This window comes from Glycine soja, chromosome 2 (genome assembly GCF_004193775.1).
Source record: "Glycine soja cultivar W05 chromosome 2, ASM419377v2, whole genome shotgun sequence".
NCBI classification, from domain to species: domain Eukaryota; kingdom Viridiplantae; phylum Streptophyta; class Magnoliopsida; order Fabales; family Fabaceae; genus Glycine; species Glycine soja.
Window position 1 is genome coordinate 43,242,856 of NC_041003.1, and position 25,246 is coordinate 43,268,101.

The following is a 25,246-nucleotide window of genomic DNA, read 5'->3' on the forward strand; positions in this document are numbered from 1 at the left end:
CTTTTTTTTCTTTAAACATTGTAGTATTAGTAGGTATAACAATATTATAATTAATTTTCGTCATCATTTGATAAAAAGTGTTAAGTAATATTTGTAATATCATTTATATTTTTAATTGGTCTGGATCAATCCGACAAATCTAACCATCTAAATTAAACCAATTAAATTAGATTGAATTTATTTTTTAGTTTGGGTTCATCTCCGGCTGAACTAATTAGAATCTAGTGATAATTAGTTTGAATATTTGATTGACATTTTTTTTTGTTTTTCATAGGTCTACTCTTTGGGAGACAATCTTGTTTGAGATAAAGTCGGACACTAAATGTGGATACCTTTTTTAGTGAAAATTCGAATATTGGTTTATGACATTGTGGGAGACTAATATCTTCCGTTAGATTCAATTTGTGTTATTTAGATTAACACTTTTTTAAATCTGAACATATATATATATATATATATATATATATATATATATATATATATATATATATATTCAATTTGGTGTTTGTTTTTCTAATAAATTTTTTATTTGTGTTAAGTCTTTAATAAAATAATAATTTATTTTTTATTATTGATATTTTGTTCTAGTCATTGATAATTGATAAATTAACGATTGTTAATTGATAAATTAGCGAATTTTATTTTTATCTCAACTAATTAAAAATTAAATTATTTTATCAGAAAACAAACACAAAATTCACTAATTTATTAAAAACTATAAAAAATATAAAGACCAAAAGTAAAATTATTTTTTAATTAAAAATTCAATGCAAAACAAAAAATATTATAGAACAAACACAAAAATTAAATAAGAAACATATTTAAGCCAAATATCCTTAAAAAAAGTCAAATATATATAATATATTATATATATTATTTTTTAAATGCTGAAGTTTGTTAATATTGTATGTCGTTTTGTTTATTTTATTTGCGTCTTAATCTTTTATTTGTGTTTACTTTCAAAAAATCCATATCTCATTGTTCAAGTTACTTTGAGTGAGCAACCCTCACAGCGTCACCCAGTCGGCATTGTGCAGGAGCATTTCTCTCCCGTCGGAGCAACTTCAGAGGTGCGTTCTGTTTCTCTCTCTCTATGCGTGTTTTAAAGTTCGTAACTTTCTGCTGGTTTCAATTATAGTATTAAACCATAGCTCAACCTAGTGGGTGATAACGTTTTGTTTCTGCAGATTCAATGCTAGTTGTTTGGACTTTGAAAATATGAAAGTAATAAGCTTTTCCGGTGGCATAACAAAACCCTGTTTTTTTATTGCCCAAACAGAAATGCCTATTCTAACATTTGCTCATTGTAAGCTGAGTGCTACCCTAGCTCTTAGGAGGATGGGGTCCATTACGAGACTTCAATATTCTGTTGCTGATAGGACATTCACTTCTGGTTCCGTGGATTTGCCGGCTTCCAAAACGGACTCTGGTCGAGTGAATCGGAGGCGGGGAGGCGGCTCATCCTCGGTATATAGCCGTCCTAGTTTATCAGAAATGAAGAAGGAGAAGGCAGCAATAAGGGAAAAGGTTTATGAGTTCTTGAGGGCAATTGGCATTGTTCCTGATGAGCTTGATGGTCTTGAACTCCCTGTGACTGTTGATGTTATGAGGGAGCGCGTTGATTTTCTTCATAGTTTGGGGCTTACGATTGAAGACATCAACAACTATCCGCTTGTTCTTGGCTGCAGTGTCAAGAAGAACATGATTCCTGTGCTTGATTACCTTGGAAAATTGGGAGTGAGGAAATCCTCGATCACTCAATTCTTGCAGAGATACCCACAAGTGCTCCATGCTAGTGTGGTTGTGGATCTTATGCCGGTGGTCAATTATCTTAAGGGGATGGATATCAAGTTCGATGATGTTCCTCGTGTTCTTGAGAGGTACCCTGAAGTTCTCGGATTCAAACTTGAGGGAACTATGAGCACATCCGTTGCTTATTTGATTGGAATTGGAGTAGGAAGAAGAGAAATTGGAGGTGTCTTAACTAGATACCCAGAGATTTTGGGGATGCGAGTTGGTAGAGTCATCAAGCCTTTTGTGGAATATCTGGAAAGCTTGGGAATTCCAAGGTTAGCTATTGCTAGACTGATAGAGCAACGGCCTTATATTCTTGGATTTGGGCTGGGTGAGAAGGTGAAGCCAAATGTTAAATACCTTGAAGAGTATAATGTTAGGCGAACATCACTTCCGTCTATAATTGCTCAATATCCTGACATCATTGGAACTGACCTAAATCAAAAGCTTGAAAAACAGAGAAGTTTACTCAATTCTGTACTTGATTTGGATCCAGAGGACTTTGGCCGAGTTGTTGAGAAGATGCCACAGGTAGTTAACCTCAGCAGTGGACCTATGCTGAAACATGTTGATTTTCTTAAGAATTGTGGGTTTTCCTTGCCACAAATGAGGCAGATGGTTGTTGGATGCCCTCAATTACTTGCTTTAAACATTGACATTATGAAACTTAGCTTTGATTACTTCCAAATGGTTATGAAAAGGCCTTTGGAAGACTTGGTTACTTTCCCTGCATTCTTCACTTACGGTTTGGAGTCAACTATAAAACCTAGGCATAAGATGGTTGTCAAGAAAGGGTTGAAGTGTTCTCTGTCATGGATGCTTAATTGTTCTAATGAGAAATTTGAGCAACGAATGGACTATGACACTATTGACATGGAAGAGATGGAAATGGAACCATCATTTGACATGAATTCACTGACGCAACCAAGAAGTGATGAATCAGATTTTGATTATGAAGACAGCGATGAAGATGATGAGTAGAATGATTAAGTTACTCCAATAACTAGTTTATCTGGGAAAATTTTGATATTCTGTTGGATGATCTTTATGCTGATATTTACAATGATGTACCATTGGAAAGGTAATTTATTATGCGAGTACATGTGAAGTATTTTTAAGTGTTTGTATACTAATTCTTATGTTTGTTTATGTGATATGATATTGAGTTCTTGTATTCCAATTACCTCCTACTTATTTCTATTTCACAATTGTACAACAGAGCTACTGATCTTCTCATCTATTACAATGTTTGTAGTACAAAAGTTCTGTGGAATTGTGAACGAGACATTAGTTGACTCAATGGATAAGCTTTGACAATATGAGAGTGATTATGTTTTTTTTAGTAATTACATTTTTGGATTATTATTATTATTATTATTAGCATTATAATAAAAACAGCTATTCTGCTAAATGCTCTGATGTAGAATTTTGATAATAAGGTTTTCTAAATGTAGAATAAGTTGAACCTAATGCAAATAACCATTCTATTTTATTCTGTCTTGGTTTCTCCTCTTACACCGCTCACCTTTATTTGTATATTTTTTATTCTCTTTGTAGTTTGTACATGTTTACATTTTAAAAAAATTATAGAAAGAATGAAGACAATTTTCATGAATTTGGCATGCAATGATGTCATAGAACCCAAAATGAATGAAATCTCAGCATAATATGCTGTCCATCTGCCCATAATATGTCATGCTGGAATGGAAGAATGAGAAATCAGAAATGGCATTGGCCAAGTTCATTGTTTATGATCATGCACGAGTATGTTTTATTGACTTTAGACATACATTTTATACATAATCCATTGCTATTATGCATTGTTCATGATGTAGTTAAGGTTTTCAAACTTGAGAATTTACATAAACTCATGAAGAACCCATAAATTCAACTTCTAAACTTGCAATAGTTTACCTAATACTGCTAAACTAATATTAAAAAACTTAACATAATATCTAATCAAAGTATAAAGTAGCAGAGCCACAACATTCCAACTTCATAATAAAGCACACCATAATAACAATATGATTGTACAAGATAGAATCATACATAAAGGTTTAAGGTTATTGCAATATGGGTTCAGGGTTTGATGAAGATACTAAATAGTATTAAAGTCATACATTATTATTTTTCAAAGAGGAAAATAAAATATTAATTTTGCCAGAGTTCACTTACACACCTTCAATGTTCTATTCATGCAAGTTTTAGTCCTCCTCCCTTGATCTCTACCTTGCAGGTCATCACATTCACATATCATATTGTTGCCCTCCCATTGCTTCAACCTTGTATAGTCACAAATTGTCCTTCTCCCTCAAAGCTCACAGGTTGTGGTCACATATTGTCTCGAAGCTAACAGAAGGGATGCCATGAAGTGGGTTGAAACTTGAAACTAATCAGGTTGTGATTGAATTTGTCTTGCATGTTGTTGGTTTAATTTGTTCCTCATATTGATGTTGATAAGCCTTTTGTCACATAATTTCATGATATCCCTAAAGACTAAAGATACATGCATCTGAAATGGATGAACAAATTATAGCTTCAGCAGGACTTTTGTTAATGCTACTGAAATTTTTTATTAATCCAGTATTTTGTGATTTGTAATTTTATTGTGTCTTATGTCAGATTAAAGTATGATGACCTACACCTTTTGGAGTGTGTTTTAAGCCTTGCCATTAAGTTGGCGGGTGGCTCATTAACATGTAGCAATAACTTCTGTTTTGTAAGCAATATATGCATCAGAAACAATCCATTCTGATATATGATCGAATAAAAGCATTTCACGTTTCTGATTTCCTAAGAACTTCTTGTGCCCACAACTATGATAATTTTTCCATCTATATTTTGTCTTCCATGTCCATAGTATTTTGAATAAACTAATTATTTGATTTTCTTAAAGTGAAAAATTAAGTGTGCATTTTTTGTGTAAATTTAAATTAAGTTTACAAAGTAACTCTAATTTACAGAGGAAAGACAGGTCCCAAGTTCTAAATATTGAGATGAAGTTGTGAAAATTACGATAGTAAAACTTTTATAGAAAATAATAAGCTTTATTCAATGCCTTTTATTAAGTTTGTTTTTATAAATTTTGCCTTATTTAATTTAATTTAATTTGATTTGAAGAGTTGAACCATTTGAGGAAAACTAAATTTATGAAAATAAACTTAGTGTAATGTCATAAGTCAGAATTGTAACCTGTTTCATAGGTATAATAGTTTTTTTAATGTTTAACCAGATAGATGATGGTATAGGCTAACTTGGGCTTATGTTATCTCTATTTGGGCTAACTTACTTGGCTTCAGGTAATTAAACAAGTGTCGCTCACACTTTTTGGACTTGAAAATGGAACCTTTATCCTTCTTTCCTTATTTTCAACTTTAGGTAGTTATTAATTAATAAGTGTTACATTTTATAATTAGTCTTGGTGTTAGTTGCAACTTGCCAAAGTCCTTATGATACAATGAAGTTAACATCATTGTTGGTATTGACAATAGAACCACCATCCTCCTGCCTATTTGAGATATCTTCAAAAGATTTAGGTTCAGAACATGCAGTAGACATGGCTCACTGCATTCCTTTGTTCTCTTACATGAATTATAAGTTTTGGGTTAAATTCGAATTATCTATGGGAACATCAGTTGTTTGAGGTGGGCTGTTTATTAGTTGTTTGGGGCCAATCTGCAACTTTTTTGTTTCAGTAGAGGATAATTAGAGTTTCATCTATTATCAACATCACTGCTAGCAGTGATAGTAGAAACACCATCCTTACTATTAAAATATCCTTCTTAATTTCTGGCTTGAAATCTGCAGCCATGGTTCCCTGGTGGCTTTGTTTTGTTCCAAGGATTGTATCTTTAGGAATAGAAGCTGAATTATCCGAGGGAAGATATTCATTGTGTCCTAATGTTGAGACCATCAGAATCATCCTGGGACAATAATTGTAGTTAAAGTTTGCTTCCCAATTTCAATAAATTAAGCTTTTACCATTCTATTTCAAGCAATCCTATGTCCATCTTATAATAGGATTGTGGTTTAAATCACGGTTTTTTAGATTTATTTGAGTTAAAAATTTTCTGATTTATATAACCAAAAGCTTGAAGCATGCTTGGCAATCTGGTAACAACAGTAACATGATATTGGAACCAGGTTGTGTTGAGATTGTGGAAATTCTCATTCCTGGTGGGAGGATACGATTTGTATGCATGTTTGTGCTCTCTATCGTCAACATGGTTGGTGTGCTTGGGATCTTATGTGCAGTAGTTCACTGTTGGCATCTGTGAGTGTATTACTCCTTTACTGTCTATAAGTGTAACTATGTTAAATATAACTTCTAAAATCTTGTTAAGTGTAACTATCTTAGTTAGACAGCTGTGAGTCTGTGACTGAGTCTCTGTATATATAAGGTACTGTGAACAGAGACTCAGTGCCTTTGTAGTGTTTACATTTTAGATACAATTCCCAATTTTTTCTTTAACATCTGCCTCCTGATGTGGTTTTGTAGACATTTTTTTTTGCCTATTTTATTTCCAATGCACTAAAAAACAATTCTGGTGCATGAATTAAACTTATATAATTCATTCAAGTTTTCATATCTGAACTGCGCCATTTTTTGGGCAATTGTAACATCTTATTTCTTTTAATTCTAAAATGAAATCGTATCCTAATTCCTAATTGAAATCGTATTGTTGAGTACTTGAGTGATGAGAAAATGACCATTTTTTTTCTTTTTTAGTTTGGGTTTATAGGGTTTGGAAGGTTTAGGTTGGTTGGTGGGGAAGGATTTTCTGGTGCCCCCTGTCTTACCTGTAAAGTGAATTTTGACAGCAAGAAAAATCATTTACTAAAGCTGTTGTATTACTATGATGGGCAAAGTAAACTGTCAATTGTTTCCAGCTAACTAATATTGTTTGTCATGATTTACAGAGAAAAAAAAACGGGTTAAGACTTAGGAACACTGCAATTTTCTTTATTTCTTGGTCTTGTCTTGATTCCCAATCTCATTTTTTTTTTAATTTGTTACGAAATTGGATTTTATGTTGTACTATAAATATGAAGAATGCCATTCGAAGGTACATTTAGTCCCAGTTAATGTGTAGGATGTTGTGCAATGCGTCATTAATAGCAAAAATGTCACTTTTTTTAATCATAGTATAAGAAAATGTTGACGTAAAAATATTTGAATTTTGAATGGAGTAAAATATGCTAAAAAAATGAGTGAGAAAAATGATATTTTCGTGAAGAGAATTTTGTACCTACTAGATAATACACCAATCTCATTATGACTTTTTTGTGAATTATTATGACTTTTTTGTGAATTATCCACTACATTACATACCTCATGATTTATGATAGTTTATCTATTTTAAAAGTTTATGCATTAATATACTGAAAATGTTTTATTTGATCATCCAGTAACATGTTCCACTGTTATTTATTGAATTTTCAACATCTTACATGCTTTCAAAGCTATTAACATGGGTTTGATTTGAGGGGAATTGATGGGAGAGAGTATATCTTTTAAATGACTTGTTTGATTCAAATATTTAGAATTGAAAAGGGGAAGAGGTTCAATTCCTCTCCTTCCTTTTTACTCTCCTTTTCAATAAAGATGAATTTGAAGAAGACAAATACTTGAACTTTATGAAATGTATGGACTAAATTATCCTTAATTGGAACACTTAAATTTAATAGTAAAGATATAATAATAAATTGTAATTTATTTTCCTCCATTATTTCTCTTGTAAATCAATCAAGGTGTTTCTTGTGACACCTTCTAGCTCGATATACATATTTATATAATAAAATATATGAAAATACAAAATTACATAAAAATGATTTTATTTTCTTAGCATAAAAGAGTTGACAAAAACGTCACATCGACGTTAATCATCGAATTAAAAACTTATCAAATAAGAATATGAAAACATTTTCAACCCAAAGCAAGACAGTCCAATTTTTATTTTTTTACAAAAAGAAAACAAGTTAAGTAGTGAAACAACATAAAGTAATATGTTCAGAATATTATGCAAATAATATAGAAACTCATGCCCTAATGTCATATTCTATTAGAGCGTTATGTCCTAGTGTCTTCTAGTACGAGATTCTTTAAAGTCATCCACATAACCATATGTACCATGAACACAAAGTTCGATATCATCACAGGATCCAAACACAAACAACACACATGGAGTGAGTTATTACATTCCTAAACAGGTAGAGATAAATGAAAGCGCACACACACACATAATATAATATAAGTATAACAAGCTCAACTTAATACAATTTGCATCATTTTACCACTCATTCTACACTTTTGCATTAATAACGTGTTCAGAACAACACATCTTAAGTATAACACAACATCTCACACTTACACAATTCATTACTCATCTTCATGTAACAAGTCACAATGATCATTACACAGGTGTCATTGATAATTGTTGAATAAATGTGCTTTTGATAATGAAAAATAAAGTGAAATTATCTTTAAAAATAAGTATTTAGCAGTTATTTGTGCTTAATTATTAGAAATTGATGCTTTTCCAAATTATGGCTTGCAGATATAAAAACTAGAGGGGTTAAAAGCGAAAAGCTATAGAAATTATGAAGAAAAGTTAAGGATTTAGCATTAAGCTCAACCTAAGGCGCGCTAAGCGCGCAAGCAAGCACTTGCGCTAAGCGCACAATACGCTCTAAGCGCTAAGCGTAAGTACAAAGGCCCAAATCCACTTTAGCAACTATAGAAAGAGAGTCAAGCCAAGGAGAAAAGACACTGAGTCTCAAAGCACTCTCATACCTACCTAAAGCTTGAGCACTCTTCCTTAGGGAATTCTCTTTCCTTTCTCATCATTTTTTCTATTCCCTTCTTCCATCCCTTCTCCTTCACCAATTCTTATACCCCCATTTCAGTGTAAGACCCTTATGGCCATGAGAGGGTAAACTCCTAGTTAGGGCCTAACAAACCTAAAAAGCCAAAGAGATGTATGATGTACTCCATATTTATCAATGCACATGTGTTTTCTATCCTATTGTCTTTTATTATTTATATTTCATGTATTACTCATATTTACATTATGTTAGGGGTTAGATGCTCGACAGAGGATAACTCTTAATAAAAATATAAAGAAAACATGCATGCATCAGTTTTAGGGGTTAGATGTTCGACAGAAGATAACTTCTAATAGAACTACAAGGAAAAGGTATCATAATGAAATCATTGCTAAACATAGAGTGATAACATTATGCCCATGCATTAAAGTACACATCTAGAATCAAGGCTTCATGTATTTCATCTGTTGAGTCTTTGCAAAGGCATTTGGGAGATATGTAGTTAAATAGGTTTGTCATCGTGAGACATCAGGGACAAGTAATTGAATAGATGTGGGTAGGATAAAATCACCTAATTGATAAAGAAAAATCCAAAAATCATACATCCTAGGCAAACAAAGGCATGCTAGGTCCTAACATTCTTATTCCATTGAACTTTCTAATTAATTATTTTGCTTTCTATTATTTTCTCTACCATTAGCTGTTATCTATTACCATTCTTTTACTTATTTTACACTACTCTTTATTTCTTACCTTACGAATTGAAAATTATACAATAAAAGTACAAAACAAAATCTCTGTGGAATTCGACAATCAAACTTCCGAGTTTTACTACTTGGATATTTGGTGCACTTGCCAAACCGTTAATAGCCGTGCAACATGTATACTAAGACTCAATCCTATATGTAATGTAGTACTATGTTAGTGAAAAATCTCGTTGCGCGCCTAGGAGTACATGACAAGACAGACTACACACTGGTAAGTCAGGTCACTCTCACTAGGTAAAATCATAGGAAGACCAATCAAGGTCATATTGTTTTGCAAGAATGCTCCATCTATATGGGATTGACACATGCTTAAAAGAACACTCAAACCAAGTGTATTTATCCCCAAGGCCTAGACTTCAAAGAGTCCGTCAAGGCCTCTCCCTCCTGGTTCAAGTCCAACCTAGAAAATATTTTAACACGCAGACTCTATCTACGAACTATACAAAATCCATGACCCCTCAATTGTTCTCAAAATAATTTTAACTCGTCGCGCCTCAAAGTGATCCAACTCAGGGGATTCCCACAGTAGACCCTATCACAAATACTCGTCGCGTATTAACTAATCGCTCTTAAAAGGTTTTACAGTCGTGTGATTGTATGGTTCATAGCTCACAACTCAATGCACATAACATCTCAATACACATGTAATCTCACAATTTAACACATACTCAACTTATCATATACACCAATCTCAATCACAATGTTATAAACCCAAAACAACGTGTTATCACACCTCATGAATCATATACATATTACATAGTATTTAATATATACATGACACAAACATAGACTTTACCTATGAACTATGCAATACACACAACTACTCAATTGTTTTCAAAATCATTTTAACCCGTTGGGTTCCCACAATGGATCCAATCACAATACTTGTCACACAAAAACTCATCACCCTTAAAGGGTCTTACAGTTGTGTGATTGTACAGTTCATAACTCACAAGTCAATGTCATCACTTTATACTTCACAATAACATGTATAATCACATTGAGGAACATATTAATCCCACACTTGTTCACAACACATGTCACATCACATCTTCTCACTAACACATTACAGTTGTGTGTGTGTGTGTGTGTGTGTGTGTATGTGTGTGTGTGTGTGTGTGTGTGTGTGTGTGTGTGTGTGTGTGTGTATGTGTGTGTGTGTGTGTTATTTATTCAATTAATAGCATAGAACATGTTATCACATCATGAGGAACAAAATCCCTCAATCAATTTTAAGAAAACATGCAAGAATTAAGAATTCCCAAATTTGTTAGGTTTCTAATATTCAAAGCCAAACACTCAATTAAACCATCCAATTTGCACAAGGGCATCAATTGACCCGTCAAACATGAGCAATTCGTAGTTATCATTGTACATGCAAAATTAAAATGCATAAAATACCCTGAAATTAATCCCAATTTGATCCTCTAAGGATCCCTACACATGTTCACTCTAACCCCAATTGCGATAAACTCATCCCTTACCTCTAAGAGGGCTAATGAGTATAGTCCGGTAGCGATAGCAGCGTCTCTAGCAATTTTCTAAGATTCCTCAAACTTTTTCTTTGGTTGTCTCTGCTAGGGTTTCCACGTATTAGAGAGAAGAAGAAGAGATTGGAGTCTCAATGTCATTGTCTCTATGTGAGGAGTATTTCTCTCTTTACATATATTATTTCGCAAATTCAAACGGTGGAAATGTGAGAAAATGAGTTTTGAAGGAGATGTCCAAATTTCAGGTTGATCCAACGGTTAACAAGTTCAGAATCATAATTTTATTGGATTAGGTTTGGGTGTATGCGAGAAAAATAAAGGGTTTTAGGAGAGAAAAAAGGAAGAACGAATCTGGAAAAAAGACAGAACGTAAAAACACATCGTAAATGTAAAAATTGACCTAATATGTCTCTATTTATAGATAGAGTACTTTGAGCCTATTATTTACTCTATTTTTCTTTATTTTATTATTTTATAAAAAAGAACCCAATTTTACTATTTTATTGAATAAATAATTAATTAAAATATCCTTTTATTTTCTAAAACATTATTACACTATTTATTTTCTAATACTAGAAACTCTTATTTTAATTAACAAAAATAATTTTCTCTTATTTATTTAATTTATAAAAACTCTATTAATTTTTAAATAAAATTCTTTTTATTTATTTTACGAAAAATGAAATGTTATGTTCCTTCTATCCTCTCTTTCCTCTTAAAGTTATACCTCTTTTTTGAATTAACATCATATATGACATGTCAACACTGTGAATGATACTAATAATATAAAACATTTTAATACAGTATATCAAAATTAAACTTGTAATAAATAGACTATATATTTAAGTATTATTAATATTTTTCACCATATTCTCTCATTGTATATTAGTACATCACTAAAATAGTTCAAATTTACTATCATTGTCAAATATTTTAAATGATTTGATAAAGAATAATGTTATTCACACATATATCACTTCATAATCATAAAGATTTTATCATTTAATTATATTTTATTCTTTTTTATTTTCTCATATTTAAAATTTGACCTTATTATTTTTATGATGAGAAGTGATGTGTCTTATAAGTATATCAAATATTATTTTATTAATCAGTTAAATACACATTTATAAACTCACCTATTTTTTTTATGACTTAATCTCCTGATTTGGTTGGCATTGAAATGTAACTTATTCTTTTAAAACAAATGGTGGTTCAGATAAATGATTTATTCTTGCTAGAGAAACATTTTCGTTTTCTTAGCCGAAAACAAAACATTACACCACCATCACCTATGTATCGATATCACCTATATATGCATGCAACTCAAGCATCTAGTCATCCATGGAGCTTCCACCATACATCATTACTCGACCACCCTACAATAATGAAGCCTCATTGTGTAAACCACTCGAAGAGTACGACTATTTCAACAAAGGGTATCCCTCACCTCACTACACAAATATGCTATGAATTCTGGTTCATATATCTAAATGGAGCAGGCATGTACAAAAGTATTTTTGTTGTTGAACATCTATTGTTCCAAGTCTTTATGGCTATAACATTTATGTAGTGCTTGTCTAACAAAAACAAATATTTTAATAAATTAATATTTGTATTTATCAATTAAAAAAATGTAATGCTTGTCGAAATTAAAGCTTTACTAGAGAGAACTCATAAGAAAATGAAATTGAAAAATAATGAAGGTTTCGAGAAAAGACAGAGAAAGTAAAAAAAAGAGTGAAAGGCACAACTGCACAACACGTGACAAACAAAGTTGGCAACAACACATGGATAATAAATTGGAGACTGAACAGATTTAATATTACTATTGATAACTTGTAGATGATCAAATAAAAGGGTGCATGTGCATAAAGCTATGATAGTAGGAATGTTTGTTGTGACACAATGAGTGAGACCGGATTAGTTGTTGAGCTTTGTTACTCTATTATAAAGAAAAAAGGAAAAAGATTCTTATATGTATGTAATTGATTTAGGGATAAAGATATTTATCTTTGGACCCTTGTCACATTCTTAATTTCTATGTAGATCACCACTTACCATACGCCCATTAGTTCCTAAATTCTATAAATAAATAAAAATTGAAAGGGCAAAGAAAAAAAATATTATTTAATCATGATGGGAATTGAAGCATAAAGATGTGTAAGAAAAAGCTCTATAAAATAATAGATTGCATAACCTAACTTATAGAAGCAACAAATATTTTATTACTTAAGCGAAAGCTAAATGAAAAATAATAATGAAATATATTTGAATAACGTAGTTAATTAAAATAGATTTGAATAACATTCTTCAACTTAAAAAAGACTATTCAGCATATACTTAAAATGTAACACATTATTTGACACTATTATTTTAGTAATGTTGTAGTTAGTTTTTTTTACAAGAGATTAATTATAACTTAACTATTAATTTTGTTATAGTTGATTTAATTTTTTTTTTATAGTGCGAGTTAATTGAATCACTCTCTTGTGTCTTATAAACACACGATTCATTATCATATTCAATAACATATTAAAACAATCAATATCTAACTATTAAATTTCTTAAATCAACACTGTCATTGTTAATCAAGTAACTAAAAAAAACTTAATTGCTGTTAATTTTATAAAGTAAAAAAAAAACTTTATATATTGACTAATAAAAAGTCATATTTCATTGTTTTTCTGAAGTACAAAAAAGTTTTTCTCACTTTTTATTTTAGGCCTCATTTTCTGTTAAATTGATGGTCCCTATCTCTGTAATACAATTCATGTAATTTTATTTTTAAAAAAATCACATTATGTCACTTTAATTTAATGTCTTTCCTTTTGGTGGATTTTTGTCTCCCAGCAGAAGGATAAAATAAAATGCGTAAGAATAAAGTTTATTTGGTGGCGTATTGGTGGTTAGATGAATCCACGCATAAGCGACACACACATGTTCATTGTTCAATACAACAACTACCTTAATAAAGCCCCAGTAACCAAACTCCATAAAGCTAATTAATTTTTTTAATCTATTTATTTATTATTTATTTATACATCCCAGATAACCAAACCCTCATAACGTAGAAAATAATAAAATATCCGCAAGAATAAACAAGATATGTTTATAATTACTTACACACTATCTAATTGACTAAATTAGATTTCTCTAACAATGTATGTTAGATACATTATTTTATTCAAAATAAAATTTATTTTTATTTAAATTTAAATATATTTAAGGTTTTTTTTTTAATATTTAATAATTTTTGTTGTTGTTTAAAATCTAAAATATATTAAAAAAATTATTTTCAATTTTGATCGTCAACTACACACATCACTTCTTAATTGAATACAAAGAGACAAAAAAAAAATAATGGAAAAATTTAAATTCGGTGTGCTAGTGACGTTAAACATATCTAAATTATTTATTAATTTATTTATTTATAAATAAATAAAATCTGTAATTTCTGAAAAGGGGTTAGGAATTGGAAAGAAGAAGAAGAAAGGGTTGGCTTTGGCCAGAAAACCCACGGCCACTGCGAGTGAGTGAGTGAGAGAAAAATGGGAGAGGGAGAGAACACAGAAATAGAAATAGAAACAGAAACAGAATCAGAAGCAACATCGACGACATGGAGCCTCGGAAAACACACTCAGATAATCGGACTTTCGGAGAAGCTCATAAATGGGAACAACCTCAGCGCCAAGATTGAGGCCGCGAGGGAGATAAGGAAGATGGTTCGGAAATCGTCGTCGTCGTCGAAGACGCGCGCGAAGCTTGCCGCTGCGGGTGTGATCGAACCGCTCGTGCTGATGCTCTCTTCTTCCAACCTCGATGCTCGCCAATCCTCTCTCCTCGCTCTCCTCAACCTCGCTGTTCGCAACGAACGGTACCCCCCCTTCTCCCAAGATGTATGCTTTTTTGTGAATTGTGAAATGGGTCTGCGAATTTGGCTTCTGGGTCTTTGTGTAAACCTTGTTTGGTTCGTCTGAATCTGATTTTTATGTGGTGTGGTGTGTGTATAGTGTTATTGTCTTAGTGTGATACTTAATTTTATCCCAGTAGGAAAAAAATGGAGTATAAAGGCACTGTTTATTTATTTATTTTTGATAAATCGTACTGCAATATCTAGTTGATGGATGATTGGAATTTCCCTTTATTTTTAATGACACTGTTAAAAGAAAATTTGTTCTTCTGAATCCAGTTCATGTATGATACATTTTGTTCAAAATCAGTTCTCTAAATGGTACTTGTTTTGTTGATTTGTTTTTGGATTTGATTATTTGATGTTCAAGATGCTGCAGAAATAATTTACCTTAGGATAAAAGGATGTTATTCGCCATAAAAATTAAGCAAAACGGAACATGGACTACCTTAGATTCTTAAATTCATGCTAGAGTGATACATGTTTGGTCTTCCTTTATAAAAATTAACATTGCAACAGACTACCCTTTATCGAGGATACCATGGCTTGTTGTTATAGATGTGTTTCAATTTCCATTTTTTTTATGTTCATCTTTTGGTTAATTTGATAGTCTTAATGTTATTAGATATAATTTCTGTTTTATCCTGAGCAGTTCTCACAACATAACATGACATTTGTAACTGAATTTCCATGATTTTATTACTGTAGTTGTAGTAAGCTTAGACTGGGAAAAAAAAAATACACTACCTGTTCCAGCCCAAAGCTTGGGAAATGCATTGTTCTATCAGTATCGTACAATTCACAATACGATACATTTGATTTGATTCAATTCAAGGAGTTGGCGATACAAATCGTGCTGTGAATCCTGAATCGTTTTGGTGCTTGAATTGGGTGATGAATCGCAGGAATCCCAGATGAATTGCTTGCTGTTCATGAATTGTGTGATTCTGGCGCAAGCAGGTTGTGCCCCAAAACCAGGTCGGGTTTTGCGTGATGCCGTGACCCAGTCCTGAAAACCCTACAAAAATGCTCCCCTCAAAAAATTAGTTGAAAAGAGGGAATAGGCTGAAAATTAGGAAAATGATTTGGGTCTCTGTGGTAGATGGATATGTGAGTTCTATCTGATTAAGTGGGTAAGAATTGGCATAGATATGGGGTTTGGCTCGTTGCTTTGACATGGTCCACTACCCAGTACCTAAACAATGGATAACAAAAAATATATTTTCATGTAAAGAAACATTTAAAACATTACAGATATATCAGCATTTTAAAGTCTAATAAATCATTGCATATCCAATAAACTGAAAAATATGAAGTTCAAAATAAAACAAGATTCAACTCATAAATCAAAATTACAAAGAAGAACAACTGTACAAGTTTAAGTGGTTCAACCCCTCAAAAGAAAACATCAATAAAGATGACACCTGTTACATTACATAAGCTAATCTAATGATTATCTCATTCATCATTCCCAAGATCAATGTCACTTAATTCATCCTTGTCCTCTGGTATCAAAAGCATTACCATAGATACATTTTTCCAAATGCCTTGAATCACCAACTCTATCTTTCAACATTCATTCTTGTTTCATAGATGTTCCTTCTTCTTCCTAGCAAATGACTCAGATGTTACCTTTTATGTATTAGCACTTTGGGTACATAGTTACCTATTTCAAAACATTGTTGACTATTTGCGTCTTACCATCTTCAGCTTTTTCTTTATTTTCCAGCAATTTCAGAAAGATCTATTTCTAACTTCATCAGGAACAGTACTAGCACTCACATTCTCTTTTCTTCCAGCAAAGTGATGCTTCATCCTTGTAACACCACCCCAACAATTATGCAACAACCCTTTCATTTTTCTGAAAGCCTATGTGTAAGAACAGAACACTTTTAGAGTGGTTCCAAATGACCTCAATGTCCTTTTTCTTTGTTCTTTCCCATTTTACCCCACTGAAAAAAAATCATAGCAATGACAAGGAGTAGGAACCTATTAAAAAAATGGAAGAAAGGGACAAGGGGGGACCAACAACCTGTGCAGCACTGTGGGAGGAAAAACAAAGCAGAAAAAGCACTATGGGTATGGGGGGAACATGTCCAAACATCCAACTGGAAATGGCAGAGTTGGGGACCATCTTTTGGAATCATGGGAGGGAAAGATTCTTCAGTTTCCCTCCAATCTTATAAAATAATTACAAAAAAAAAACTAAAAATCAATTCTTTAGAAACAGGTCACAGTGGCCCGACCTCTTTTTACATGTGACCTGGGCATGCAACACATTGCACAATTCGACTCAGAAATGTGATTCTTGTGATTCAGAAACTATTTCAAACCATTTTAGGTGTGATTCTGAGTTGATTTCAATTCACCTTGCAATCTGAGTCAACCACCAAGGATGTCATATCGAATCGCAATTTGAATCATACAATTTGTATGATTTTGATAACCATATACTAGAAGTTAGAAAGTGTTTAGACACTTTTCATAGTTGCACCACATCTTTCTGCTCAGAAGTCATGTCCTTACTGAACCAGCAGCTTTGAGCCTGTGATTGTAAAGCTACTAACCAGAGGAAGAGAAATTTTCTGTGTATATAGATTACCTACTATAAGTATTAAACATGCTTCTCAATTTGATGCTAGTGAGTTTTTAGATGATGTGGCATTAGCATTACCTTTGTATCTTCCTATTATGTAGCTTCCACATTTGAAACAGTTCCATAGGATGAAACAGAAATTTGGCAGATTTTTTCAATGTTGAGCAACTTGATGAAGTTCAAGGACAATAACCCCAAGTATGTAATATTTAATGTCTCCTGCAGTTGGGTGTAATAAACTAGCCAAAAAGTTTGTTTCATGAAGCATTGAACAAATATATGGTCGTAATCTGGAATCCTGGAACCTCAGAAGCTAAAATTACTTTATCTGTATGTCATTGGAATGATGAATAGGAAACAACTATTTGCCAGTCAGTTTTCCTTCTTTTTTTTCCCGGATTCTCCATTTTGTTTTTCTACAATTGGTGAAGAAAACAATTTGACAATATGTGCAAGATACCACCTGTTGATCCTTATGTTTTTCATTTTCTTTTGAGCTTTGGTTGAATGGATTTTTAACTCCATCCTTTGTTAGTAACCAAAATGCTCCATGGAGAAATTGGTCAATTCCAAATGTTAGGTTAGTTAATTGATTTTGCTTGTGAGTCTCATTCTTGTGCAGGACTACTTTCTCTATTGGCCTGTTAAAATGTAGATGCTACTGATGTTAATCTTTTTTGTGAACGTTTATACTCTTTTAATATGAAATGAATATTGATTTCACAGTGATATGGTACTGATAATTGAGAGAACCAATTGTTACTTAGTTATGGATCCCATGTGATCATTAGTACGATTGCTTCTGCATATGTTCGACTACTAGTTTGCCTGATTGGGTGATGACTTGGACATTTTTGGGTGTGGTATATTTTAAGTATTATTTTTTGTTTCAACTCTAGAAAATTCATGTTTACCGGATACATTGTGCCTAACAAGGTCGAAGCATTCTGCAATCTGTATTATCTTCAGTGTATTCTTTTACTACTCTTTTGTTATTCCTTTCTGATTTTATGCTTTGGGTCCTGCTCTTCATAAGTTATGTTTCTCTTAGAAATTAGTTCTTTGTATAACATTTTGGACTTCATATTTGTTAGAAACAAGGTCAAAATAGTGACAGATGGTGCCATGCCTCCACTGGTGGAGCTCCTCAAGATGCAAAATAGCGGTATACGAGAATTAGCTACAGCTGCAATCTTGACACTCTCAGCTGCCACATCCAACAAGCCCATTATTGCTGCTTCTGGAGCCGGACCTCTCCTTGTTCAAATTCTCAAATCTGGAAGTGTTCAAGGAAAAGTTGATGCTGTTACAGCCCTCCATAATCTTTCTACTGGCATTGAGAATTCCATTGAACTTCTTGATGCAAGTGCTGTTTTCCCTCTGCTCAACCTCCTTAAAGAGTGCAAGAAGTATTCCAAGTTTGCAGAAAAAGCCACAGCACTGCTTGAAATCCTTTCCAACTCCGAAGAAGGACGAACTGCAATCTCAATTGCAGATGGTGGAATCTTAACGCTAGTAGAGACAGTTGAAGATGGATCACTTGTCAGCACAGAACACGCTGTTGGAACTCTGCTATCATTATGTCGAAGCTGTCGAGATAAATACCGGGAACTGATTCTTAAAGAAGGAGCAATTCCGGGTCTGTTACGTCTGACAGTGGAGGGCACAGCTGAAGCTCAAGATAGAGCACGTGTGCTTCTGGATTTGCTCAGAGATTCTCCCCCAGAAAAAAGACTAACCTCAACAGTTTTGGAGAAAATTGTTTATGACATTGCTGAACGGGTAGATGGAGCAGATAAAGCTGCTGAAACTGCCAAACGGTTATTGCAAGATATGGTTCAAAGGAGTATGGAACACAGCATGAAATGCATCCAGCATAGGGCTGCATCTTGTACTCCTATTCCATCCACTTGATGTGTACCTTTTTTCCCTCATCAAGCAACTGCAAAATTAAGCAACTGCAAAATTGAGTTTTAACTTGTATATATGTGTTCTTATTTTTTTTTTTTTCTCTGGGGGGCAAGTTAGTGTGTTAATTAGATCACCATGCAAAGTGAGTCTACGCTGCTCTACATGACTAGTGTAATGATTTTTACCAGACTAACTTGGGATTGATCTGTTTACGTCATCACTCTTGATTAATTACATTTACACCTCATTACTTTGGCCAGGATGCTGTGCTTTGCACATACATAAATGAGTTTGTCTTTGCATGTATTTCTTTTTCACCGAGTCATGAACGTGAACTTGTGAAAGATTGCTAATTATATGCACTCTAGATCAATCAATGGATGTAACATGGGACATTACTTTTATATTAAGGATATGATCGTAAAAGTAGTTTAAAAAGCCAATTGGAAACTTAAAAGCTATCTGAAAAATTAGTTAGTAGCTATAAAGTTGATAGTTAAAGTGAATAAGTAACAAGTCACAGATGAATTAGAATTTAGGAATTTTATGAGGAAAAATATTTTATATTCCATGTTAAATTTCCTTAATAAAGATTAAAAAATTCCTTTTAAAAGAGAAGAGATTAGGAGAGCACATTAATGGAGGGTGAAGAAATCTTATGCATACTTAGACATTTCTTTTTCCACATACTTGGCTACAATCAAAGACAATCATTAATCTCCTTCTCTCTAAATAGTTATCCTTAACAATAAATATGGGTAGGATGGGCCCTCATCAGCTGGAAACATCAGTGTAGTCACTTGGCTTGGGATTTGATTTAGTGGAGATTGTAAAGAAAACATAGATATTAAATAAATAAAAAATATTTTAAGAATAATGCCATTTTGCCCACATACCAGGTCAGTATTGAGGGTGTTGTTTCCTGCACTCCTATTTTTATTTATTGCACTTTTTATTATATTCTTGGAAAGTTAATTTCTAAATAAAAATTTACATTTTGTAAGATTTTTTTAAAATATAATGGGAAGCGCATGAAATGAAACAAAAGTAGGAATGCATGAAACAAATGCCCAATATTGCGTATTAACTATGACAAAGTTTAATAGATCTATGGAAGTTGTACCACGGAAAATTAGAAAACAAAAATAAAGAAATAAGTCAGAAGACCAATTTTTTAAAAAAAAATATAACTAGATGATTAAATAATTAATTTTTTCAAAATGATACTTATTAAATCATATGAATAAAAACAGAACATTCAATTTCGAGAATGAGGGTATTTGATATTATGCTTTTTCCCCTTAAAAGCACGGGACTTCATCATTCTTTGATTTTTTTTTATATTTTAAAAAACTCATTTTTTTGGTCCTATCAAATTATGAATTATAAAAATAAAATTCATCCTTTTCATAAATTCATTACAAAAAAAACAATTTAATAATTTTTACAGAAATTAAAAAATATTTTTTAAAAAATTATTCCATTTTATTTAGAAAACAATTCCCTCTCAAATTTTAACCGTCGAAAAACAAAGGGCATCGTACCACGTAGCAGCCTGACAGCGTAGAGTGGCGTGTCATGATTCTTCACTTTTCAACTTACCTTTTTTCCATTGTCGGTGACCCCAAGTACTCTACCATAGTAGGATGTGCCAAAGCTACCATGTTCTTAAGTTATGTTATGTCACCAACAAACAGATATCATAAATTCATAAAATCGTGTCCATATCCCATTGCAATTTATTGAGAAAAATATAAAAACCAAAAATATCTTACTAGCGCTTATTTTTATTTTGTAATAAGTATAAAATATATAGATTAATTTAATCAACAAATTCATCTTTTTACTGAAGTTGTGAATCAGCTAATAATTTGATCAAGAAATATAAAATTGGCTTGATGATAAATAATAAAGAAAGGGAGAAATAGATCTGTGAATTTGAATTTTTCATTAACAATTAATTATTGTGGATAAAATAAATTAACAATTTCATCTTTTTATTAACAGAAATTTAGACGAACAAAAATTACATAAATATGAGGACTAATATACATTTACTATTATAATCATAATCATAGTAATAATATAATATACCATATCACGTGATGCATGGGTGCGCATTACGCCAAGCTCTTCAATCTTCTCACGTCATTTTCTGCCTCCATTTTCCATGGTGCGCATTCCACTCACTCTGTTTACTCTATCACAATCTTATTATACTACTATCTTCTTCTTTCTCTCTTTTTTTCTTCTAATATTTAATTATCAAAATTTGTTTTTATAGATGATATAAAAATTCGTTTTTTGTGTTGACGACTTGCATTATTGCATATACATAGGCAGCACAAAATCCTTTTGTTGAGTCAGTGAGAGAAAGAGAGAGAGAGGGTGTCAGTGATGCCCTTTTGCTTGATCCCTCATTTGTCAAGATAATAAGGAGAGGTTAGTTATCATCAATTCTGCGTTCAGATCTTGTAATTTGGATAAATGGATATTAAGATTTAGCTTTATTCTGTTTCCATTTATTTTCAGATCTTCAAATTCCATTACTTGTTCGTTTCATCTTTTTTTCTCTCTCTCTAAAGAAAATGCGAACTTTAAACCCTTTTTGTTGTCTTAATCCATTATAGTTTACTGGGTATCATTGTTTTTTCATGTTCATGTAGGGTACATAACTTGGTGGTGATTTGATACACAAGAAGAATGTTGGGTCGGGCTGCATTTTCCCGAACTGGGAGTTTCAGGCCTGAGAATTTAGGTCAGAATGCCATGGCCATGATTGGGAACGTTTGCTTCTCATTTTTTGTTTTTGGGGTTTTGGTTTTCACCATTATGGCTGCCACTTATGAACCTGAGGATCCCTTGTTTCACCCTTCAACCAAGATCACCACATTCCTCACTTCCAAATCCAATGCCACTTTCAAGTCTGATAACAGTGTTGTGAGAACAGGGGAGGATTTCATGGCTGCTAATGAAACTGTGTTTGGGTCCATTATCAACTCAACTGATGTTGATATCTTTGCTAGTGCCGAAATTACTGATGCCGGCGATGCGGCCGCTGCTTCTGATTGTGATGTTAGTGGCCCTATTGATTGTAGGGACCCTGAGGTGTTTCATTTGATGATGAGGGCAACAATTGAAAAGTTTCAGGACATCCATTTTTACCGATTTGGGAAGCCGGTTCGTGGTTCCAATGAAAGCACTTGTGATATGGCGTGGCGGTTTAGGCCGAAGGAAGGGAAGGCTGCTGCGTTTTATAAGGATTATAGGAGATTTGTGATTGATAGGTCTGCGAATTGTTCACTTAGTGTTGTTAGCATTGGGGAGTACCATACTGGTGTCAATGCAAGGAAGAGGAAGAAGCATCAGAAAGCTGGGTTAGAGAAGACGCCACTGGATATGTACCAGGCGAACACGTTACCTGTTGTTGGAGAGATTGTTAATGACAGCCTCCCTGTGGTTGAGTCTGAAAGTTCGTTTAGTCATGGTAAATACTTGCTTTATGAGGGTGGTGGAGACAGGTGCAAGAGCATGAATCATTACTTGTGGAGTTTCTTGTGTGCTCTTGGGGAAGCTCAGTACCTGAACCGAACATTGATTATGGATTTGAGCATATGTCTGTCTTCGATTTACACATCATCGAAGCAGGATGAGGAGGGAAAAGATTTCAGGTTCTACTTTGATTTTGAGCATTTAAAGGAGGCAGCGTCTGTATTGGACAAGGAGCAGTTTTGGGCAGATTGGAACCAATGGCAACAAAAAGATGGGATGAGTCTTCATCTTGTGGAGGATTTCAGGGTCACGCCCATGAAGCTTATGGATGTGAAGGATGCCTTGATCATGAGGAAGTTTGGATCTGTCGAGCCGGATAACTACTGGTATAGAGTCTGTGAAGGAGAGACAGAATCTGTTGTGCAAAGGCCGTGGCATTTGTTATGGAAATCAAGGCGGTTGATGGATATAGTGTCTGCAATATCTTCAAAGTTGAACTGGGACTATGATTCTGTTCATGTTGTGAGGGGGGAAAAGGCAAGGAACAAGGAGCTTTGGCCAAATCTTGATGCACACACCTCCCCTGATGCGCTTCTCTCAACCTTGCGCGACAAGATTGACGAAGGAAGGAACCTCTACATTGCAACAAATGAACCTGATACATCTTTCTTTGACCCTCTGAAAGATAAGTATACCACTCATTTTCTTGATGAGTACACGGAGCTTTGGGATGAAAATAGTGAATGGTACTCTGAGACAACAAAACTCAATAATGGCATTCCAGTTGAATTCGATGGTTACATGAGAGTGTCCATTGATACAGAAGTGTTCTTTAGAGGTAAAAAGCAGCTTGAAACTTTCAATGATTTGACCAGTGATTGCAAGGATGGTATTAATACCTGTAATGTTGCAGCAAACTAATGTGAGATTTGGAACTGCAATGCTTGATATATTGAAATATACTCTCATAGTCTCATGTACTTTTAGCTGTTATATGTGTTGCATTTGAGAATTTGTATCCTTTAGCCTTAGCAGTGAGGAGTAAAATTGTTATACTTTTGTATTGTAAGAGTAGTGACTACTTGGAAGTTTTGATGTTCTTAATTTAAATTTGGTTCGTTCATAAATCCCTTATGTCTAAGTATTAGCCTTGTGGATGACTGAAACAAAACTGCCTATGCTGATTTTTTATTTTGTACTTTCCCTTTTTGCATTGAGCTTAATTTCTATGTAGTGTAAAAAACTTTACACTATTAACCAATCAAAATCATGGTTGGCATGAATTTTAAGGTAATTATTGTAAAAATTAACATATTTATCATAGACAGCGAATTATGATTTGATAACAGTGAAAATCATTTACCCTATCAGTGTATATATTCTTTTCTCTTTTGCATTTCCATGCCAGTTTACAAGAAATTCTAAGATATAATTCAATTGTCAGTTGTTAGGGGTGTTGGTCATGTTATTTTAGTACTTGATTTTGTTTCCTGTATTGAGGCATGCCACTGATGTAAACGGAGGAGAAAAGTATTTCCCTAAAGAAAAAGACAAGGTGGATATTTTCCAAAGATTGAAATGTTTTTTCATTGCCATAAAGACAATATGAAAGGGCTGTTAGGGAAGCTTTCAATGTGCATCTGAAGTTAGTTAAGATTTCACTATACTAGAAAACACATAAAAGGACACAAATAACTCATGAGTAGATGAATTCAATACAAGGTAAATAAAATGCTTCACCAAACTCCTTTCTGAGTTTTCAATGTGAACGTCATTTTCTCTTATCGCTGTTAGGAAACCGCGATGACATTTAGGAATTGTAATGTTATAGATTCTTTCATTTTCTTTGAAATTCATTGTGATGTTACAAATTCTTCTATCAATAGTTTTTAAAATTGGACCGGCATGTTTAAAAACCACATGAATTAAGAACTGATCAACTGAAGGATGACCTGTCTAGACAACTTAGGAAATTCTATATAGCAAAAAATGAAGGTTTTGTCAAAGAAAAAGCCGAATATAGTCAAAACTAGGTTAAAATCGATGTTAAAAATTGGTTTGAATCGGTTTTTTCAAACTAAAAAAGTTTTTTGTAAATATTTTCTAAAATGTTTTTAAAACAAATACTTGTATATGAATATGTAATATGATCTTTCATACTAATTTGAATTTTTTACTTAATATCATTTTATTTTTTTAAAAAAATTAGTTTATTACTTTTTTATACTAAGTTTGTTGTTTAAGAGTTTAATGTCTGTATATTGAGAGTGTCATCCAATCACAAATTATTGTTTTTTAATTCAAAGCCTATACACTAATAGTCAGGTCACGGTTTTTTAAAAATTAGTTAAAGGCCTTAAAGGGCAGCTTATCTAATAAAGTTATAACAATAGTAAAATATCCAAATTTTGATTAAATTGCAATTTTGGTATAATGTTTTTCAAACAATTAAAGAGAT

General features: G+C 32.8%; 3 protein-coding genes across 5 annotated transcripts; all 3 read left to right on the plus strand.

The window, feature by feature from the left end:
• The first annotated feature begins 966 nt into the window (after nucleotides 1-966).
• Nucleotides 967-6,231, plus strand: LOC114396313 (transcription termination factor MTERF4, chloroplastic). 3 transcript variants are annotated; one of them, XR_003663278.1, is made up of 4 exons: nucleotides 967-1,070; nucleotides 1,188-2,875; nucleotides 4,031-4,191; nucleotides 5,938-6,231. XR_003663278.1 is itself a non-coding variant. In XM_028358220.1 (2 exons), the coding sequence occupies exon 2, from the start codon at nucleotides 1,219-1,221 to the stop codon at nucleotides 2,773-2,775; it is 1,557 nt and encodes a 518-aa protein (XP_028214021.1). In that variant the 5' UTR covers nucleotides 967-1,070; nucleotides 1,188-1,218; the 3' UTR covers nucleotides 2,776-3,113. The 3 variants fall into 3 exon arrangements, 1 of the variants encoding a protein (XP_028214021.1); XR_003663277.1 differs by lacking the exon at nucleotides 5,938-6,231 and having other exon boundaries at nucleotides 4,031-4,395; XM_028358220.1 differs by lacking the exons at nucleotides 4,031-4,191; nucleotides 5,938-6,231 and having other exon boundaries at nucleotides 1,188-3,113.
• Nucleotides 6,232-14,339: 8,108 nt separating this feature from the next.
• LOC114396327 (U-box domain-containing protein 15-like) lies at nucleotides 14,340-19,602 on the plus strand. Its single transcript, XM_028358237.1, has 2 exons — nucleotides 14,340-14,753; nucleotides 18,480-19,602. Exons 1-2 carry the CDS (start codon nucleotides 14,428-14,430, stop codon nucleotides 19,297-19,299), a joined length of 1,146 nt encoding a protein of 381 aa, XP_028214038.1. The 5' UTR covers nucleotides 14,340-14,427; the 3' UTR covers nucleotides 19,300-19,602.
• Nucleotides 19,603-21,523: 1,921 nt separating this feature from the next.
• On the plus strand, nucleotides 21,524-23,954 carry LOC114396334. The gene is made up of 2 exons (XM_028358249.1): nucleotides 21,524-21,738; nucleotides 21,963-23,954. Exon 2 carries the CDS (start codon nucleotides 22,000-22,002, stop codon nucleotides 23,707-23,709), a length of 1,710 nt encoding a protein of 569 aa, XP_028214050.1. The 5' UTR covers nucleotides 21,524-21,738; nucleotides 21,963-21,999; the 3' UTR covers nucleotides 23,710-23,954.
• Nucleotides 23,955-25,246: the final 1,292 nt, after the last annotated feature.